Consider the following 17,186-nt stretch of genomic DNA (forward strand, 5'->3'; position numbering starts at 1 on the left):
ATGAGCAACACAGGCAAAGGTCTGAGTTGTGCAAGTGGCACATTGTGAACATGCTTTGGCCAAGTAATGTTTATGGAGAATTTTATATAGAAAATACCATAAACATCAGTGACACAGAGAGTTGTTTGGACCCCTGCACTGGGATTAGTTCTGTAGCATGGGGTAGTAAAATGAAAACTAAGCACAAAGTGAATTTAACACAGAATGGGTTCAAAATAAGGCATCCCTTAAGCTGAACTTGCCAGTGTAAAAAAATCATGACATAAAAATTACCCACAGAAGTGTATTACTGGGGTACAAAAAGAGAAAAATTAAGTACCTTCCTTACTCATTAATGCCAAGCAGTACATTTGGTAGTTCATAACAGCTGATAATCACACAGGAGACATTAGGGAAGGAAATACTTCAAATTCAGGAAATGCAAATATCTTTGCTGATTGATCCTGATTTGTTGGAACTACTTAGCTGCTGGCACAATGGTGGATTTTAAAAGTGGTTACAAAGTAGGAAATCACAGCAGTTGAGTTGCTTCATCCGTTCATACTGAGGAGCTCTGCAAAGGAAGCCTGGTTTGCATTCCCCATGGGCTTTGCTTTCCAGACAAGACTGTTCAAATACTTGACTTATGGTCCTCATGATTTTGGTGTCTGTGGGCTTTACTTGGCTGAACCTTTTTTTTCTGAAGGTCTTTTCACTCCAGTTGTGGGCTGGCTGATGTCTCCTGCCTGCCAGACACTATTCCTGGTTTCTGTGAAGCTGCCTCTGCTCCTTGTGCTCGATGCTGAGCTGACTGAAAGCTCAAACTGCTGCTGCAGCACCACCAGGGGAATTGAGGACTCCCAGCAAAGCCTCCCCTGCCTCGGGGTGTTGATGATGTGGGGAACAGGCTGGTGGTGACAGGGAACAGCCGCTGGCTCTTCTGAAATTACAGCTCTGGGGATGGCAGTGGGGGCAGCGGCCCCAGAGCTGCCCTGGGGTGTCCCAGGGGTTGGATACCAGGGTTCAAAAGCCCTGTGGATCCAGGACTGGGGACAGCAGGGTTGTTGGAGCTGTTCAAAGGGTGCTGGTGAGAGGTTTGGGCACTGCTCCGAGGCGGCCGCTAGAGGCCCTGCCAAGCCCATCCCAGCTCTGGGATGCTGAGTTTGCTCTCCCTGGAACGGACCCTTCTGCTTCCCCCAGAGCCCACCACAGCTCCTGACCCTTCATCATCCTCACTCCTGGGGCTCTGAGCTCCGGCCTCTCGCTGTGGGAGAGGCTGGAACACGTATTGAACATACAGAATGGATTAGCACTGAATAAATGGTTTCTCACAGAATGGTTTGGGTTGGAAGGGACCTCTAAAGCTCATCCAGTCCAACCCCCCCCTTCCACTCCCCACCTTTGACTACATCAGGTTCCTCAGTTTGATAAAAGCCTGATTTTGACCCTTAGCTGGATCAAGGGGAGCACAGAGATAATTCATACAGATGCCAGGATTCCGTTGATATCATCTCGTACCAGCCCATGTGTCTATTTCAGCCTTTGAACAAAAAAAGCAGCATTTATTTTCTGGACTAAGTGACAGATCTGTAGGAAAGTCAGGCTGGTGCCCTGCCTGGTTTCTCAGTGTGTATCTTGCAATTTTATGCTCACTGAGGCTAAAGTAAAACTTTATTGCACTTTTGTGTTTGGCATTTACATCCTGTTTATGTAAATTCTTCAAACAGCTTGATTTGTAGTAGAGGAAAACAATTCTTGCTGTATCTTTTTGTCTTTTGAAGTGTCCATCCACTCTGGAAGAGGAGAACTTGTATGGAAATTAAGTAATTTGTCTGGATGTTTTTCTGAGACTTAACTTTGCAGTCTTCCAACAGATGCTGGTCTTGTCATTATCAAACCTCAGACTGCAAGTTTTATGCACTCATTTTTCTGCTTGGGTCTTAAAATTTTGGCTGCCTGACACTGACTGAAAGTATAGGGCTAGGCTAGAAATTATTACTAAGATTTAGGAATTGTTTCTTGCATGTATGAATCCTATTATTGAAATTTGGGAACTTTTTTGTGTGCATCATCTTGGTCAAGTGCAAAATGACAACTGGAATTTGGAGCAGCAGTGGTGGAGTGGCTTTGGTAGGACTGTTCTGACAAACCATTTGTGCTGTGCTCATCCCTGGAAGCTGAAAGTGAGCTACAAACTGGAGGATAATTTTGGTCTCCTCACAGCTTGTGTGTTCAAATTTAAACCATAGGGCAAAGCCAAGAAGGTTGGAAACAAGATCTGGGAATAGCATCTCTTGTGTCCCCAACACTTGTCATCATTCAGTCTTAGCAGCTTGTGCTGAAAACCTTTCCAAGACAGCAACTGTGTCACTGGACACTTGTCTGCACCATGGAACACAACAGAGCAGCTGCCACAACTTGGATTTTTCAGCCTGAAGCTGCCTCTGCCCCAGGGATCTGAACTGAAGCCAGAGAGGGTGACAGTGACATTCCACTGGCTGTGGCCCCAGTAGTGCTCAGGAGTTGCTCTGTGACCCTCTGTGACCATCTTGAGTTCACCAAGGTTCAGTTCAGTTGGATCAAATCTCCCTAAAAATAGGGCTCTACTCCAGACTGGGTGGGTGCATTGCAGTGCAAGTGGATAGGGGAAAGGAAAAGAGTGCAGAACAAGGTGGGGTTATGTGAGGAATAAAAATGCTCCTGGAAATACTTTCCATTTCATCCAAGCTGTCATTCCTTCCTATGCCCCCTCCTCTGTATTAATTCTTCCTTCTGTTTTCAGCTGCTTGTTGCCAAAAACTGATGATTTTCAGGCAAAAGCTTTCTCACAGCAAACTGAGCCTGGTATGCAAGGGGAAATTGTTTATTCAGGAGTGTCTTCCAGCAGGAGCAAATTTGGAGGGGACAAGAGCATTCAGACACAGGGAGGACACTTATTTAGAAAAGGCTGTAGGGTCTGAGATGTGCTGACCTCATGTTCTGTATTTTGAGCCCCAGGGCCATGGTGGGCCTGTCCACATCTGGCCTGATGTAATGCCAACCTTGCCTTGGAGCAGGGAAAGCACAGGCAGCTCAGTCTGCAATCTGAACAGGAACCATCTGAGCATGATGCTCCCACCACAGTCCCATGGATCACATGGACTGGAAATGGCTTTGGTTTTGTAGGGATCTGAGGAGCACAGGGGTGTTTTGTGGGTGTTGTGTTTGGCTGTTGTCAGTACACACAAACTAAGGGCAAAATCAAATCTCTCCTTTACACCTCCAGCTCTGACAGGACAGGAGTCAGGAGGTGTAAGGGGAGATGTTCTGTGGAGTGAGGAGCTGCAGCAGAGCACAGCTGAAGAACACTGGACTCTGTAGGGGAAACCTCCTTAGTGTGCTGTAAACAGGGATTCTGTGGTCCAGATAACCAAATTATTTCTGTGGGGCTGAGGGAGCTTTAGAGACAAGTCTAAATGTCAAAGATGTGTCTGAATCTGTAATGCCAGGCCTTTGCTGCTCTGCATCCCATCCTTCACACAGGCAGCTTCTTCACCCCATGGCTGTGGCAGGGAGGGGATGCTCCTCAGGAATGGGGCTGAGAAAATGTAAAATCCTGTTTCAAATGATTGTCAAAGATTCATGTGTGAGATATTAGAACCTGATGAGTTCCCTGCTCCCAGCGCTGGCCCCAGGGAGCAGCTGGAGCTGCTTCTGTGGAGATGTGAGGAGCAAAGTGCAAATATCAGCAAGGGAGAGGCAATGCTTGTGTCCCAGGCTGGCTGCAGGGCAGCTCTTCAGAAAAAGGACTCAGGATGGATCTCAAGTGTTCATTGCACTGTATTAGATCAGCTAGGTGCTTAAAGGTGGTGAGCAGATGATGCAGGAGCTCTGATCCTTTAATAGGGGTGTTTGCCTGGTGGCCTCCAGGGAGCTTTCTTTTTTTGCGGACGTTGATTTGCAGCCAGGAATTTCTTGAAATCTTTGTCCTGCAATTTTACAGTATTTTCATTACTATTGGAGGTCAGAGCTTCAGGTGCTGTTTGGGAAGTGGGTGTCTCCTCCTTGCACCTGGCACATCCAGGACTCACAATATAGAGGACTTTCAGGTTGGAGTGTGTGACCCAGTCCCTCATGCTGTCCAGGACGATGGGCAGCAAGCTCACCACCCCTCCATAGCGATGCTGCGCCTCCTCCAGGCTCAGGTGGTTCACAACACCATGGGGGTACCTGTGGGACACAGGGAAACAATTGGCACAGGAGTCCCAGCCCTGCAGCCCTGGGAGCCCCAGGGAGAGCAGCAGTGCACAGGCAGCCATTCCCCAAAAGCACAGAGAGAGCTGGACATGGATTGAGGAGTCCTGCCAAAAACCACCCTGGCACAGGTCTGGAGTCTTGGACAGGACACACAGACACTGCCCTGCAGAAATTGGCTCAGTGCAGAGGAGCAGCAGCAGCAGGAAGGAGCAGGAACCTGCCTGAGCACTGCAGGGGCCTCAGGGCACCCCCTGCCCTGCCATGGGCCAGAGAGAGGATGGACAAACAGAGCAGCACTCTTTGTGTGCAGGGACACTGGCAGTGTTTGCCAGGAGTTGGCACAGGCAGCTGGGCAGCACCTTGTACCCTCCCTACAGCCAGGAAGGGACTGGGACAGAAGCCAGGGAGGAATGTGCAGTGCCAGCCCCCAGGAGCAACAGGCAAAGGCCAGGGGCTGGGCTGGGCTGGGCTGGGCAGAGGTGGGTTAAGCTGAGCTGGGCTGGGCCGGGCTGGGGTGGCACCCACGTGGCTCGAAGGGCAGTGAGGTCGTTGCTGTCGTTCAGGAGCAATTTGCACTTCTCCAAAAGGCCGTTGGTGACGCTGTCCCCAGCGTGCACCGTCTCCATCTTCTGGCTCAGGCAGCGCAGCTCGTTGCACAGGGACACGAACATGTTGAGGATGCGCCTGTCTGTGGCGTTGTAGCAATGGTTGTCCTTGTAGCACTGCACCTGCACAGGAGGAAAATGCGCTTTTGAAAACGGCAGAATGGGATGGAATCACTCAGTGCAATATCTGCCACAATCCTCTTCAAGGCAATGGGCAAAGCCCTTCTGTTGGGGAGAGGCAGCCCTTGGAAAGGACAACCAGCTCATTGTGTGCCCTAATCCTGACAGCAGCCTGGCTTTCACTCTGCCTTTGGCATCCATCTGGGTTTTGGGCTTGAGTTCTGCTGTCTCAAATCCACAATTCTGATTTGATTTAGATTTCTCTTCTTCCCTTGTCTCCAGGTGGTCTAAGTTGTACTTTTCAGTACAGCATGCTATAAAAATTCCCAGACAATTCACTTAGCAGCCCAGCAAAGCCCTTGCCCACGTGGGACTCTCAGCCCTCAATCCATCATCCTCCCTGTGTAACACAGCCATTATTTTTAATAAGCACTATAGAAAGATACAGCAGCACCAATACCAGGGGGAAGAACCAGGCATGCTGCTTCCCACAGGCTGAGGATTACAGATTCCATGTGAGCCTGGGGAAGCAGCCTTGCTCTCATTGTTTTCCTGCAGCCTGTGTTTCTGGCTGCTCAGCAGTGCTCAGCTAAAGCACAAAGTGCTGCTCAGCCTTGAGATGCCTGCTGAGATCACAGGTGGGGTGATTCTCTCCCCACCCCTCCAGTCACACACAAACCTTCCTGGGCACTTTTTGTCCATCTCCCCTCCAGGAAAAACATTTCTCCAGCCCTGTGCTGTGCCTGTGGCCATGCAGGGAGCTGTTTGTGCTGAGGGGTTTGTACCTGGACAATGGATGACACAGGTCTCATCATGTCATGGGCTTCCTCCCGCGTGCGCTCCAGGGCTTTGATGAAGGTGAACTGCTGCTGCTGGAACAGCTTGTACTTCTCCTCGATCTTCCTCAGGGTCTCCACCACCTCATTCATGGTTGCTTATTGCTGGATCTGGATGGAAAAGGAGAGAAAGGAAGCTGCATTTTAAAAATGATGCAATTCTATGTCTCACCTGAGCTGGAGTTGTGCAGGTGTGGTGGTTCCCAGGATGAGGGAAGAGATGAGAATCTTGACTCCATGTTTCAGAAGGCTGATTTATTATTTTATGATATATATTATATTAAAAGAAAATTATATATTAAAACTCTACTGAAAGAAGGATTCCATCAGAAGGCTATCAAGGAATAGAAAGAAATGGAATAATAATAAAATCTTGTGACTCTCAGAGTCTGAGCCAGCTGACTGTGATTGCCCATTAATTAAAAACAACCACATGAGACCAATCACAGATCCACCTGTTGCATTCCACAGCACCAGATAATCAATGTTTACATTTCATTTCTGAGGCCTCTCAGCTTCTCAGGAGAAAAGATCCTGGCAAAAGGATTTTTTATAAAATATGTCCGTGACAGTGTAGGCTAATGGAAAACTTATAAATAACTGTGTAATCATTGGCTTTTGCAAATTATTTTGATATAACATAGTTTGCTATCACTGCTTTTATTGTTGTATAATGTGTCAGCCTTTTATGGTTAATACCCCAATCCCTGAGTAGATTATATATTTTAGTGTGATAAATATATTATAGTTTAGGCTTTCACAAAATATTAAAACAGAAAAGTTGTGCTGTACATTATAACATTAACTGTTGCAGAAGTAGTTAACATTTTTATTTTTGTAACTATCTGACAATGGTGAGAATGAGTCAGATAATTTTGTGAAATTGCTAATGCTGATTTCATGTACTAGTGGAGTATCTTATCTGTATGATAACATTGAAAAGAACCAGGTAAATAAATATAGAAAGTAAGAATGCAAGGAGGATTTTGCAACTGATTTTACCAAGGATTTTACCTTCAGCTGGCACTAACTGCCAAACCACAGAACACGGACCCTTGTGAGGAAATAAAATACATCAGTGTCATCTGCAGTATGGCACACACCTTAAGAAGTGTCAAGGGTCGAAGCAAGCAAAAAGAATTCCCAGAATATGAAAACTCAAAGGAATCTTTGAATATGTATAATCTTCATAAAATGTATTTGACCAATGTAACGAAAAAGTATATAAGGAAATAATTTTAAGTTAACTGGCATGCCTCTGGCAGTTGCCAAGCACCCAGTGTTGTTACTAGTTTGTCCCTCTTATCCCTTTTAAAACTTTAAAAATTTTAAAGATTGAGGCTCGTTTCTCACAATTACAAAAGAAAAAAAGTAAAAAGCAGGAAAAACCAGCGATCTGTTGTGCCTGCAGTCCTGGAGCCCCAAGGAGTCAGTCAATAATGCCTTGGTGACGGTGCTGCAATACGAGGCAGAGCCCCAGGGGAGCGGGGCCAGTGTGATGTCACAGACGCTGCTGTGGGAAGGCAGAGCGGCCATGCCTGAGCCACAGCGGGGCCGGGGCAGCCCCAGGCCCTTCTCTCCCGCCTGGGAATCCTCGCCCCAGCTCCCTCCCAGCTCTCCCGCTCCCTGGGGCCGGCCGGGCCCTTGGTGCGGCTGTGTGCGCTCCGCTCCCGCCCCGCGGGCCCTGCGGCTCCTACCGGCCGGTGTTGTGGCGGTGTTGGTGCGGCAGCTCCCGGGAGAGGCCGGGCCGGGCGGGAGGAGCGGGCGGACAGCGCAGGCCCTCGGCCCCACCGCGCCGCCGCCGCCATGGCAACCGTCGCTGTTTGATGACGTAACCCATTCCCGTTATAGTAAGCGAGGCGCTGGCCACGCCCCTGTGTGGGGATAGGCCACTTTCTCGTCGCGCGGTGATGACGTCACGGTTAGCAACGCGTCGCGTTGCTAGGGGCGGCCATGGCGGAGGCGGACACGGAGGAAGCGGCCCGGCCGTGGCCGCCGCCCGCGGGCGCCTACGCGGAGGAGCGGGGGCTCTTCCAGCTCCTGCAGGTGAACGGGAGCCCGGGCGGGGCCGGGGGAGGCGGGGAGGGGCAGCGGGGCGGGATCCTGTGGGAAGTTTGTTCTGTAAACAGGGACTGTGTGCAGTCCCGCTAGCCAAACTGTTTCTGTGGGGCTGAGGGAGCTTTAGAGACAAGTCTAAATGTCAGGGACGTGTATGAATCTGTAATGCCAGGCCTTTGCTGCTTTGCATCCCATCCTTCACGCAGGCAGCTGCTTCACCCCATACCTGCGACAAGGAGGGGATGTTCCTCAGGAAGAAGGCTCAGAAAATGTAAAATCCTGTTTCAAATGATTGTCCAAGATTCATGTGTGAGAGAATAGAACCTCATGAGTCTTGACTGATCCCTGCTCCCACTGCAGTGCTGGCTCCAGGGAGCAGCTGGAGCTGCTCCTGTGGGGATGTGAGGGCAGAGTGCAAACATCAGCAAGGGAGAGGGAACGCTTGTGTGCCGGGCTGGCTGCAGAAAGTGGGCTCAGGACGGTTCTCTGGTGTTGATTGCACTGTATTAGATCAGCCAGGTGCTAAAAGGTGCTGAGCAGACGACACAGGAGCTCTGATCCTCTAACAGGAGGTGTTCCCTGGTGGGACCCAGGGAGCTTTCTTTCCTAAACGTGGGTCTTCATACTTGCACCTCTCACACTGTTTCTCCTGCAATAACACAATATTTTTGTTACTATTGGAGGTCTGAGCTGCACAGTGCCCAGCAGGGACAGTTTGGGAAGGGGATTTGTGCTTCTAGGCCATGACAGGTGCATGACTCACATTGGGGATCAGGTACTTCTTGGAGTGTGTGACCCAGGCCTTCATGGTGTCCAGAACGATGGGCAGCAAGCTCACCACCCCTCCATAGCGATGCTTTGATTCCTCTACGCTCAGGAAGTTCACAACCCTGTGGGGGTACCTGTGGGACACAGGGAAACAAACAGCTCTGGGAGCCACTCTAAGAGCCCCAGGGAGAGCAGCAGTGCACAGGCAGCCATTCCCCAAAAGCATGGAGAGAGATGGACATGGATTGAGGAGTCCTGCCAAAAACCACCCTAGCACAGGTCTGGGGTCTTGGACAGGACACACAGACACTGCCCTGCAGAAATTGGCTCAGTGCAGAGGAAGGAGCAGGAACCTGCCTGAGCACTGCAGGGGCCTCAGGGCACCCCCTGCCCTGCCATGGACCCGAGGGAGGATGGCCAAACAGAGCAGCACTCTTTGTGTGCAGGGACACTGGCACAGGCAGCTGGGCAGCACCTTGTACCCTCCCTAGAGCCAGGAAGGGACTGGGACAGAAGCCAGGGGGGAATGTGCAGTGCCCGCCCCCAGGAGCTGAGCTGGGCTGGGCTGGGGAGGCACCTACGGGGCTCGAAGGGCAGTGAGGTCGTTGCTGTCGTTCAGGAGCAATTTGCACTTCTCCAAAAGGCCGTGGGTGACGCTGTCCCCAGCGTGCGCCGTCTCCATTTTCTGGCACAGGCAGCGCAGCTCGTTGCACAGGGACACGAACATGTTGAGGATGCGCCTGTCTGTGGCGTTGAAGCAGTGATGGTCCTTGTAGCACTGCACCTGCACAGGGGGAAAATGTGCTTTTGAAAACGGCAGAATGAGAACACCTCACTGGGATGGGATGGCTCAGGGGTTTGTACCTGGATAATGGATGACACAGGTCTGATCATGTCATGGGCTTCCTCCCGGGTGCGCTCCAGGGCTTTGATGAAGGTGAACTGCTGCTGATGGAAGAGCTTGTACTTGTCCTCGATCTTCTTCAGGGTCTCCAGCACCTCATTCATGGTTACTTATTGTACTTATTGCTGGATCTGTGGGGGACAGGAGAGACAGCAAGCTGCTTTTTAGAAATGATGCAATTCTAAAGCTTGCCTGAGCTGGAATTGGGTAGCTTGGTGGAAAACGTACCTAAAAAAAAACCAAAAAAAACCAAAAAAAAAGGGGGGGTGGGGGGGGGAAGCGGAGGGAGATCTGTTGTGCCGAAGCCCGGCAGACACTCAGTGCCTTGGGAATGCTGAGAGCCCCAGGGGAGCGGTGCCACTGTGATGTCACAGACGCTGCCGGGCTGTGGGAAGGCAGAGCGACCACGCTTCATCCACAGCGGGGCCGGGGCAGCCCCAGCGCCTCCCCGGCTCTCCCGCTCCCTGGGGCCGGCCCGGGACCCCCGGAACCCCCCCGTGTGCGGCTGTGTGCGCCCCGCTCCCGCCCCGCGGCTCCTACCGGCCGGTGTTGTGGCGGTGTTGGTGCGGCAGCTCCCGGGAGGGACCGGGCCGGGCGGGAGGAGCGGGCGGACAGCGCAGGCCCTCGGCCCCACCGCGCCGCCGCCGCCATGGCAACCGTCGCTGTTTGATGACGCCTCCCCGTTACCTTTGCTGTAAATACGGCGGTGGTCACGCCCCTGTGTGGTGATAGGCCGCTTTCCGTCGCGCGGTGATGACGTCACGGTTAGCAACGCGTCTCGTTGCCAGGGGCGGCCATGGCGGAGGCGGACACGGAGGAAGCGGCCCGGCCGTGGCCGCCGCCCGCGGGCGCCTATGCGGAGGAGCGGGGGCTCTTCCAGCTCCTGCAGGTGAACGGGAGCCCGGGCGGGGCCGGAGAGGCGGGACGGGATCCTGTGCGAGGTGATGGGCGGGTGTCCGCGTGCGGGGCGCGGCCGCGGGCTCTCCCAATTAAATATTTTAATTAGTTACTGTGGCTCACAGGTGTGATTTGATTTGCGGGAGAAAGTGGCAGCCCATGGAAGAAAGGTTTCGGTGGAAGGCGGGACAGGACGGGGATGGGAGGAAGAGAAATGTGATAAATTGGGTGCGGGAGAACGCTGCGAAGGTTTGGGGGCGCTGAGCCGGGGCTGTCCCCTCCTGCTGCTCATCCCCAGGGTCAAACTCTTCCCCTTTTGTTCCTGTTGTGCCTGTTCGCCGAGGGTGCAGAAATAAAGCGAGAAAAGTGCACTTGTGGCGTCGCTGTGATTTCGGTACTTGGCAAGGCTGGGTCCCCTGCTGTAGGGAAGGGTGGGTTTGGTTCTGAAGTTCGAGAAAAGCTCTTGTGTAGGGCGTGGGGAGATTTGTGGGAAGGACTAAAAATCCTGGTTCTGTTGTGATAGGAGAGCTTGCCAGAGAGCGTTCCCCTGTGTGCTGCTCTAAACTCTGCTAAAAAGTCATTTTCACTTGCTCAGAGCTCACTGAAATACACACGCATGTTTATTTCTTTTCCTGTTTTGTTTTTGTGCTGTCTATTTCTCTGTTTATTATGACTATTGCAACATAATATTTGTGTATTGATTTGTTTGTGTTTCATTTTTTTAACGAATTACTGTGTTTTGCAAGCCACAAGGCATTGAACGCAGCTGCAGGGACTCATATTACATAAAATGTTTGTGGGATTTACTCAGGGTGGTATTTTCGTGCTTTACTTGTGTTGGAGCACAATAATGACACAAACACAGGTTGAAATTGTTGTGGTAAAGCATTTACAAAACACAAAGACAAGCATTTACAAAACACAAAAGTAGAAACTACATGAGACCTAAACTATGAATCTCCCCCAGAGATTAACAGATCAACCAATGTGAAATGAAACTGAGTTTAGCAGAATTGGATAAATAAAAGGGTTTGGACAAGAAGCAGTGCCAGTGTCAATCACTGTCAGCCTGAATGTTTTTGAATTATAATAAACCCAGATTTTCTTAGGTTTGTTATTTATAAAGGTGCTGGTAAGAAAAATCCAGATTGCTTAAGTAAATGTTGCCAGAAAGTAATAGTTTTTAAATGAACTTCCAATAAAAATATAAATTTCATCTTTTATGCTGTGTTACCCAGACCTTCATGCATCAGGACTTGCATGATCACCAGTTAATAAACAAAATTGAGTGTTTTAATTATTCTAATGAAGTGGATGAAGTAGAAAAGGAAAATAGGCCACTCTAATAACAGACAATCAGTTGGTGAGGATATAAAATTTTATGGACTAGATGGACTTTATGGAATTCAGTTGCAGATATAAAAGTGTTATGACTGCTGTTCAGTAATGTCTCTTCCAGCATGAGCATTTCTGCAGCTTGTCTAAATTAGAGCATTAGTTCTGTTTGATGTTTAGTTTTAATTACAGGACTTGTGGCTGGGCTGAAATGTCTTGCTAGGAAATGTGTGGATTTCTCAGGGTCTTTCTTTTTTTCTGCCTGTAAAGCCCAAATCCTCCCTGAAACCAGTGCAAAATCCCCACTGCCATGGGTGGGAGCTGAAACAAGGCTCTGTGTAACCTCAAGGGTTCTGTGTGAAAATGGGCTCCAAAACAGACATCAAGGCAAGGATTTAAGCCTTTTTATTTACTTTTTCCCTCCCTTCTCCTCACTCCTTTTCATGCAGGAGCCAAGGCTGGTACAGGTGTGAAATGTGCCATTTCTGTGGGTTATGTTTTCCACAGCTCTTGTCCATTCTGCACTCCTCTGGGCTAGTCAGAAACTTGTGGGAATGTCTTAGAGAAGGCTCCTCTTGCCCTGCAGAGCCACAAATCCAAGTTAACTCTGGTTTTTAAACTCTTAGTATGGTTTTTATGTCACTTCTGCCTCATTTTCTACCCCCGGCTGCTCAAACCAAATATTTCTGGTGTCCTTATGTACTGAATTGAATAGGTTGGTGTTATTTTGCTGGCAATTTTCTGACCATCTTCAGTTTTTCAGCATCTAAAATAGGTTCTGAAGTCTCAATTTTGTCTGTGAAAGAAAATAAATAAGCATTTATAAGCTGTTCAGGATCCTCATTGTAACATTGCTGTAAAAATGCAAGATATCGTGACTGCAGAGCCGTGTTCAATTTTCCTCTGACTTTGTCCTATTTATTTCCAGAACATGCTTGAAGAGCTATTAATTCATAAGCCAGATGATCCCATTGAGTTCATGATAAACCACTTAAAGCAAAACAATGATGATGGTAAGTGGAGATGGAGACACCAGAAATAGTTCAGCTCCTGATTTGTTGGGAGCTGTGCTGATGTTGGCAGGTGATGGATCAAACTTTTCAGGCTGAGTCTTGGGGAGGGGGGAGACAAAAAAAAAAATGGTGAGCATTTTGGAATACTTACAGGCAAGATGCTTTTAATTTCTTTTTTTAGTGAGTAATCTAATAAGAAATGCACTTTAACAGTTCTAACAATGAAACCCTCTAAGGGAATAACAAAGAGTTCTGGTGTATCAATTATTAATGCCTTCTGTGCCCCATCTGATATTTCCTGTTGTCTTTAAGCTCGCTAATTACTCCTTTTGTCAGGTGTAAATTTGGGTTCCTATTCTACCTGGGCTGGCAGATTTCTCTGCTTTTTGATTAGTTTGTTACTCTCTGCTGTTAATGAGTTCCACAGCTCAGTGGCATCTCAGCTGAAGGAACAGTGAGTGTGTCTGCTCCTCTGTGGAACAAAACCTGGTAAATTGAATGGGAAGTTTGTATTCTGCACAATAAAAGCATGTACCCTCAATCAAATTATTTGATTTACAAACTGTTCACCCTTAGGCAGATTATATTTGGATATGCACAAGTGAACTGTAATTTTTGTTCTGCGTGAGCTGTCAGGGGGAGCTGGTGTCATGGAGCTTTGATGTTTCTTTAAAACCAGAGTAAACCATTATGAAAGTTGTGCTGCAGCATCAATGAAATCATTATCACTGGAGGTGCTGTGAGCTCTAAGTGATGGTGATTGAAATGCTGCTAAATATGTTAAAGAAAAAAAAAAAATCAAATCCTGCAAATTGTGCCCAGCCTTTTCTGGTGCAGGCATGCCTGAATAATCAATCTGGTTTGCAGACCCATGGAAAATATGTGTAAGAATTTCCTGCAGTTTGATAGAATGCTGATAAAATTTCTTCACATTGGGCTAACATTTGTCCTGCAGCCCCACAGTGTTATTTTAACAGAATTAGGCAGGTTTCCATCTCATGACTTCAGCACTTAGAGGCTAAAGACAGAATTACAGCAGTTGTTTGTCAAAGGGAAAATGCTGTTTTCTTTTGGTCTGGAAAACCCTGTTAAGGAAGAAGAGGAACTCCAATTAAAATTAAAGCCTAAATGTTGTTTTAAGAATAAATTATATGGAAAATAATGTAACAGAAATGTGTAGCAGAGTTGATTTTACTTTTTGATCATGGAGGAAGGTGCTGACTATTTAGAAGGAAAAAAAAAACCTTATTAAAGCCATCAGAAAAGTGATGAATTTTCATGATCTTGCCTTGCCTAGACAGTTTTAGCCCTAGAGAAAATTTCAAACAGAGATGTGTGGAAAAGAAGCATTGCATCTATCCCAGGTGTGAAGTTAGAAACCCTTTTAAATTAATAACAAGATCCAAAGTACTTTTAAAAATATAAACAAGTCTAATGGTGATTATAGCTTACAACTGCCTTGAAAATCTTGTGGGTCAAATGTGTGGCAAATTGTGCTTAGGGCTCTGTGCTATTGTTCTTTCATGTGTTCCTTCTAAAAACCTTCAAGGGCCACATAAAGACGGATAATTCTTTCAAATTCAAAAATGCAAGTTTTCTACATGGTATCTTGTATTGTGCTAATGAAAAAAAGCTTTCAGGGTCTGAGTGGCATTTCTGTGAGCTCCTCCTTTGCACTCAAACCTCTGATGGAATGTAAAAAGTTCTGCAAGAATGTTCAGTGTGTGCCCTGTGCTTCTCCTCTTTGACAAAGGATTTCTCTTACATGTTAAGCAAATTTTGTTGTATTAATGTTAATCATAAAATCTCTTGGATTTAAATGGAACTCTGTGAGTCCAGCTGTTGTTTTGTGTTATTCCAGGATTCAAATAGGAACTCATATTTAGGAATAGGAACCCAAATTTACACCTGACAAAAGGAGTAATTTGTTGTTGCTAACATTGTTGTTGAATGTTAAAACTTGCTTTACTTGGACGAGTAAATCCCGTAATATCTCATCAGACTAAATACAGAATTAAATATGATTTTTTTACTGAAGAAAAAGGCATTTCCCAGAATTTCCTGCCTTCATGTAGCTGCTGCATTAAATAGTGACTATTTGCTGCTTGGAGGGGTTAAACATTACACCCAGTGGTGTCCTGGTGGTGCCCCTGTGTCAGATGTTTGGGGAGAAGGCTTTAGAGGAGCCCTACAAGTGTGCAAATGAGTAAATCAGTGAATTACACTGCCCCATCTGCTGCCAGCCACTAAGCAGAGAGCAAACCAGATTTAGTACAAAGTGAGCATTTACAGTAGCCCTGGGCAATATTAAAGCATGAGATGGTGTATATAATGGTATGTTTCGTTTTTTATCAAACGTTTGTCCAAGAAAGCTGTGTATTAAAGCTTCAATACCTAAGGGCTTTCTTGTGAATTTTAAATCATGCTCCTAGTTAAACCTCAAAAGGATCTGTGGATGGAAAGGTTTTTTGATTTTCTTTGAAGTGGTTTGAAGAAGTTGATTAGTGTTGGCACCCAAGCACTCTTTTATGACGCTGTTTATAAATAATTCCTAAGTACCGGGCTGGAGTTTCAAGGTGTTAGATTTTAAAAAAACCCTAGGATTTAATCACATTACATTTGAAAGAAATTAGGTGATAAAAACAGCTGATGTATCCTTTTAAAGTATTTTTCTACATTGTGTACTAGTTCTGTTGCACTTGCAAGAACCAATAAGGGGGGGAGTTGTTCTTAAACCTTCCAAGTCAGATAACTTTGTAAAGATGAATCTGTAATTTGGGTTTCATGTATGTTTAAAAATTGCACCTGCCCAATAACTGTTAAGTGCATGGTAGTCCTCATGAAAATACATTTCACATCCTTGCCTGTCTGCTCCCATCAGACACGATCTCCCTTGGTTGTTGAGAGCTGAGGAGGTTTTTGGGTGAGTGGATCCCCCCTCTGCTCTCACCTGTGTTACTCCCAATAAATACTAACCAGTCCCTGCTGCACAGACTCTGATTTGGGGATTTTTTCCCCCCCTGTGGTATAGGGGGAAAAAACATCAAAGCTGTTAATATAAAATGACAGTTCAAGGGATTGCAGCCCAAAGTGTATTTATGGAAAAAGTTCCAAATACTTTCCTAAGAGTGACTCCATTTTCTCCTGTTTGTCTTGCCTCTAATTCATTCCCAACAAAGCTCAGGGCAGTCATGCCCATTGTGTTGTGTGTGTGCACTGGATTAGGAATTCCTCAGAACTGGGATGCATTTTTTGCACCTTGCCCCCTCAGAGAAAAGAGAGGGACATGTAGCAGAGAAACACAAGAAACAGAAATGAGGAAAATTACTTTAAATGGTGACTAGAAAAATTGAAGGCTGCTGTCAAAAAGCATAGTGAGGGAGCCTTCATTCTGCAGTATCTAAATCTTCTCTGAGCCCTGACACAACCTATTTAAGTGAAACTAAAAACTGAAATATTTTTTCATCACGAAATGTGTTAGTTCTGAATCAATGTTTCAGGAATAAAAGTCAAGCTCAGGTAAGGAAATGTTTGTACCTTATGGTTCACCCACTAAACTCTCCATGTTTCAATGGATTGAGATATACATATCTCATTTATCTCTGCAAGTGGCATGGTTAGAGTGTTAATCTCATTGACCATGGAGATTAAAAGAGGACCCAGGTGGCACTGATTTTCTGTTCCCCATTTTTCCCCAGTGGAACCAAATCCTGAAATCTCCACTGAGGTTTCCAGCTGAAATAATTGTTTCATGCTGGCTACATTGATATTATGCAATACAAGAGTGGGAAACTGGAGGGGATTTTTGCTGTTCTGCACTTTGATACTTGCATATCCTTGTTCCACAGCTCCAAGAATTTGTGTCCTTGGTCCACCTGCTTCTGGGAAAACTACAGTTGTGAGTACCTTGCCCTCAGTGTTGCAGCACTTCCCACTCACTCTCTTATTTCTACTAAGCTCAGCATTTTGGAGAATTTTATTCTGGGAAAAGAATTTTGACATTTATCCAAGTGATAGATGAACACAAGACAAATTAAAGGGTGTCATTCCTGAGGGATACACCTGGGTGTTACACTACATATTAAAAAGATATTTTCAAGTGAGGTCTGTGAGAACTCACTCAGGTAGTGAAACTACTGGAATGCAACAGAATTCTGCCTGCCTTGTTTTCCTTGCCTTTTAACAGGAATAATTAGCCTGGGGGAAGTAAGCTAACTGCACAATTACACCACATTTGTGGTGTTCCCTTGCTGTGAATTGCTCCTTTTGCATGGTCAATTGTCTCAAGTCCACTGGCACCATTAAATGCAAAGGTCAGAGTTGCATTTGAACCTCAGAAACGGCGGGTGATGCTGGTGAGGGCATAGTAGGAAGAATATTTCCTTCTTTAAATTCTGTGTTAAGGTACAGGAGATGAAAAAGCTGTTATTCAAAG

The 17,186-nt window shown here is 46.8% G+C and overlaps 3 protein-coding genes across 13 annotated transcripts in view; 1 reads left to right on the top strand and 2 right to left on the bottom strand.

Moving 5' to 3' along the window:
* Positions 1–1,632: 1,632 nt before the first annotated feature.
* On the bottom strand, positions 1,633–7,599 carry LOC135455003 (sperm acrosome-associated protein 9-like). The gene is made up of 4 exons (XM_064727765.1): positions 7,474–7,599; positions 5,726–5,887; positions 4,741–4,943; positions 1,633–4,188 (listed from the first exon to the last, which is right to left on the bottom strand). The coding sequence occupies exons 2-4, from the start codon at positions 5,867–5,869 to the stop codon at positions 3,858–3,860; spliced, it is 678 nt and encodes a 225-aa protein (XP_064583835.1). The 5' UTR covers positions 5,870–5,887; positions 7,474–7,599; the 3' UTR covers positions 1,633–3,857.
* A 42-nt stretch (positions 7,600–7,641) lies between these two features.
* LOC135455004 (sperm acrosome-associated protein 9-like) lies at positions 7,642–10,332 on the bottom strand. 2 transcript variants are annotated; one of them, XM_064727767.1, is made up of 5 exons: positions 10,194–10,332; positions 9,467–9,637; positions 9,184–9,386; positions 8,598–8,736; positions 7,642–8,483 (listed from the first exon to the last, which is right to left on the bottom strand). In XM_064727767.1, exons 2-5 carry the CDS (start codon positions 9,608–9,610, stop codon positions 8,397–8,399), a joined length of 573 nt encoding a protein of 190 aa, XP_064583837.1. In that variant the 5' UTR covers positions 9,611–9,637; positions 10,194–10,332; the 3' UTR covers positions 7,642–8,396. The 2 variants fall into 2 exon arrangements, with proteins under 2 accessions (XP_064583837.1, XP_064583836.1); XM_064727766.1 differs by lacking the exon at positions 10,194–10,332 and adding an exon at positions 10,047–10,168.
* Positions 7,746–17,186, top strand: part of AK8 (adenylate kinase 8) — a 74,993-nt gene continuing 65,552 nt past the window's right edge. For 4 of the 10 annotated variants that reach the window (XM_064727764.1, XM_064727754.1, XM_064727755.1 and 1 more), the window contains exons 1-3: positions 10,262–10,395; positions 12,667–12,751; positions 16,600–16,649. In XM_064727764.1, the coding sequence (XP_064583834.1) occupies positions 10,303–10,395; positions 12,667–12,751; positions 16,600–16,649 (228 nt within the window). In that variant the 5' untranslated portion in view covers positions 10,262–10,302. Of the gene's footprint in view, positions 7,823–10,260; positions 10,448–10,566; positions 10,798–12,008; positions 12,126–12,666; positions 12,752–16,599; positions 16,650–17,186 lie in introns of those variants that run through there. The other 6 variants (XM_064727757.1, XM_064727756.1, XM_064727759.1 and 3 more) reach the window with 6 other exon arrangements.

Source organism: Zonotrichia leucophrys, chromosome 17, assembly GCF_028769735.1.
Source record: "Zonotrichia leucophrys gambelii isolate GWCS_2022_RI chromosome 17, RI_Zleu_2.0, whole genome shotgun sequence".
Lineage (NCBI taxonomy): Eukaryota > Metazoa > Chordata > Aves > Passeriformes > Passerellidae > Zonotrichia > Zonotrichia leucophrys.

Bases quoted from the DNA above. Each gene is read 5' to 3' on its own strand.
- LOC135455003 (XM_064727765.1), bottom strand. From the start codon at position 5,869: ATGAATGAGGTGGTGGAGACCCTGAGGAAGATCGAGGAGAAGTACAAG. The intron at 4,944-5,725 runs GTACAAACCCCT...CCTCCTGTGCAG, and splicing joins CTGTGTCATCCATTGTCCAG to GTGCAGTGCTACAAGGACAA. The intron at 4,189-4,740 runs GTGGGTGCCACC...TGTGTCCCACAG, and splicing joins CTCACTGCCCTTCGAGCCAC to GTACCCCCATGGTGTTGTGA.
- LOC135455004 (XM_064727767.1), bottom strand. From the start codon at position 9,610: ATGAATGAGGTGCTGGAGACCCTGAAGAAGATCGAGGACAAGTACAAG. The intron at 8,737-9,183 runs GTAGGTGCCTCC...TGTGTCCCACAG, and splicing joins CTCACTGCCCTTCGAGCCCC to GTACCCCCACAGGGTTGTGA. The intron at 8,484-8,597 runs GTGAGTCATGCA...GTGTTATTGCAG, and splicing joins AGAAGTACCTGATCCCCAAT to GAGAAACAGTGTGAGAGGTG.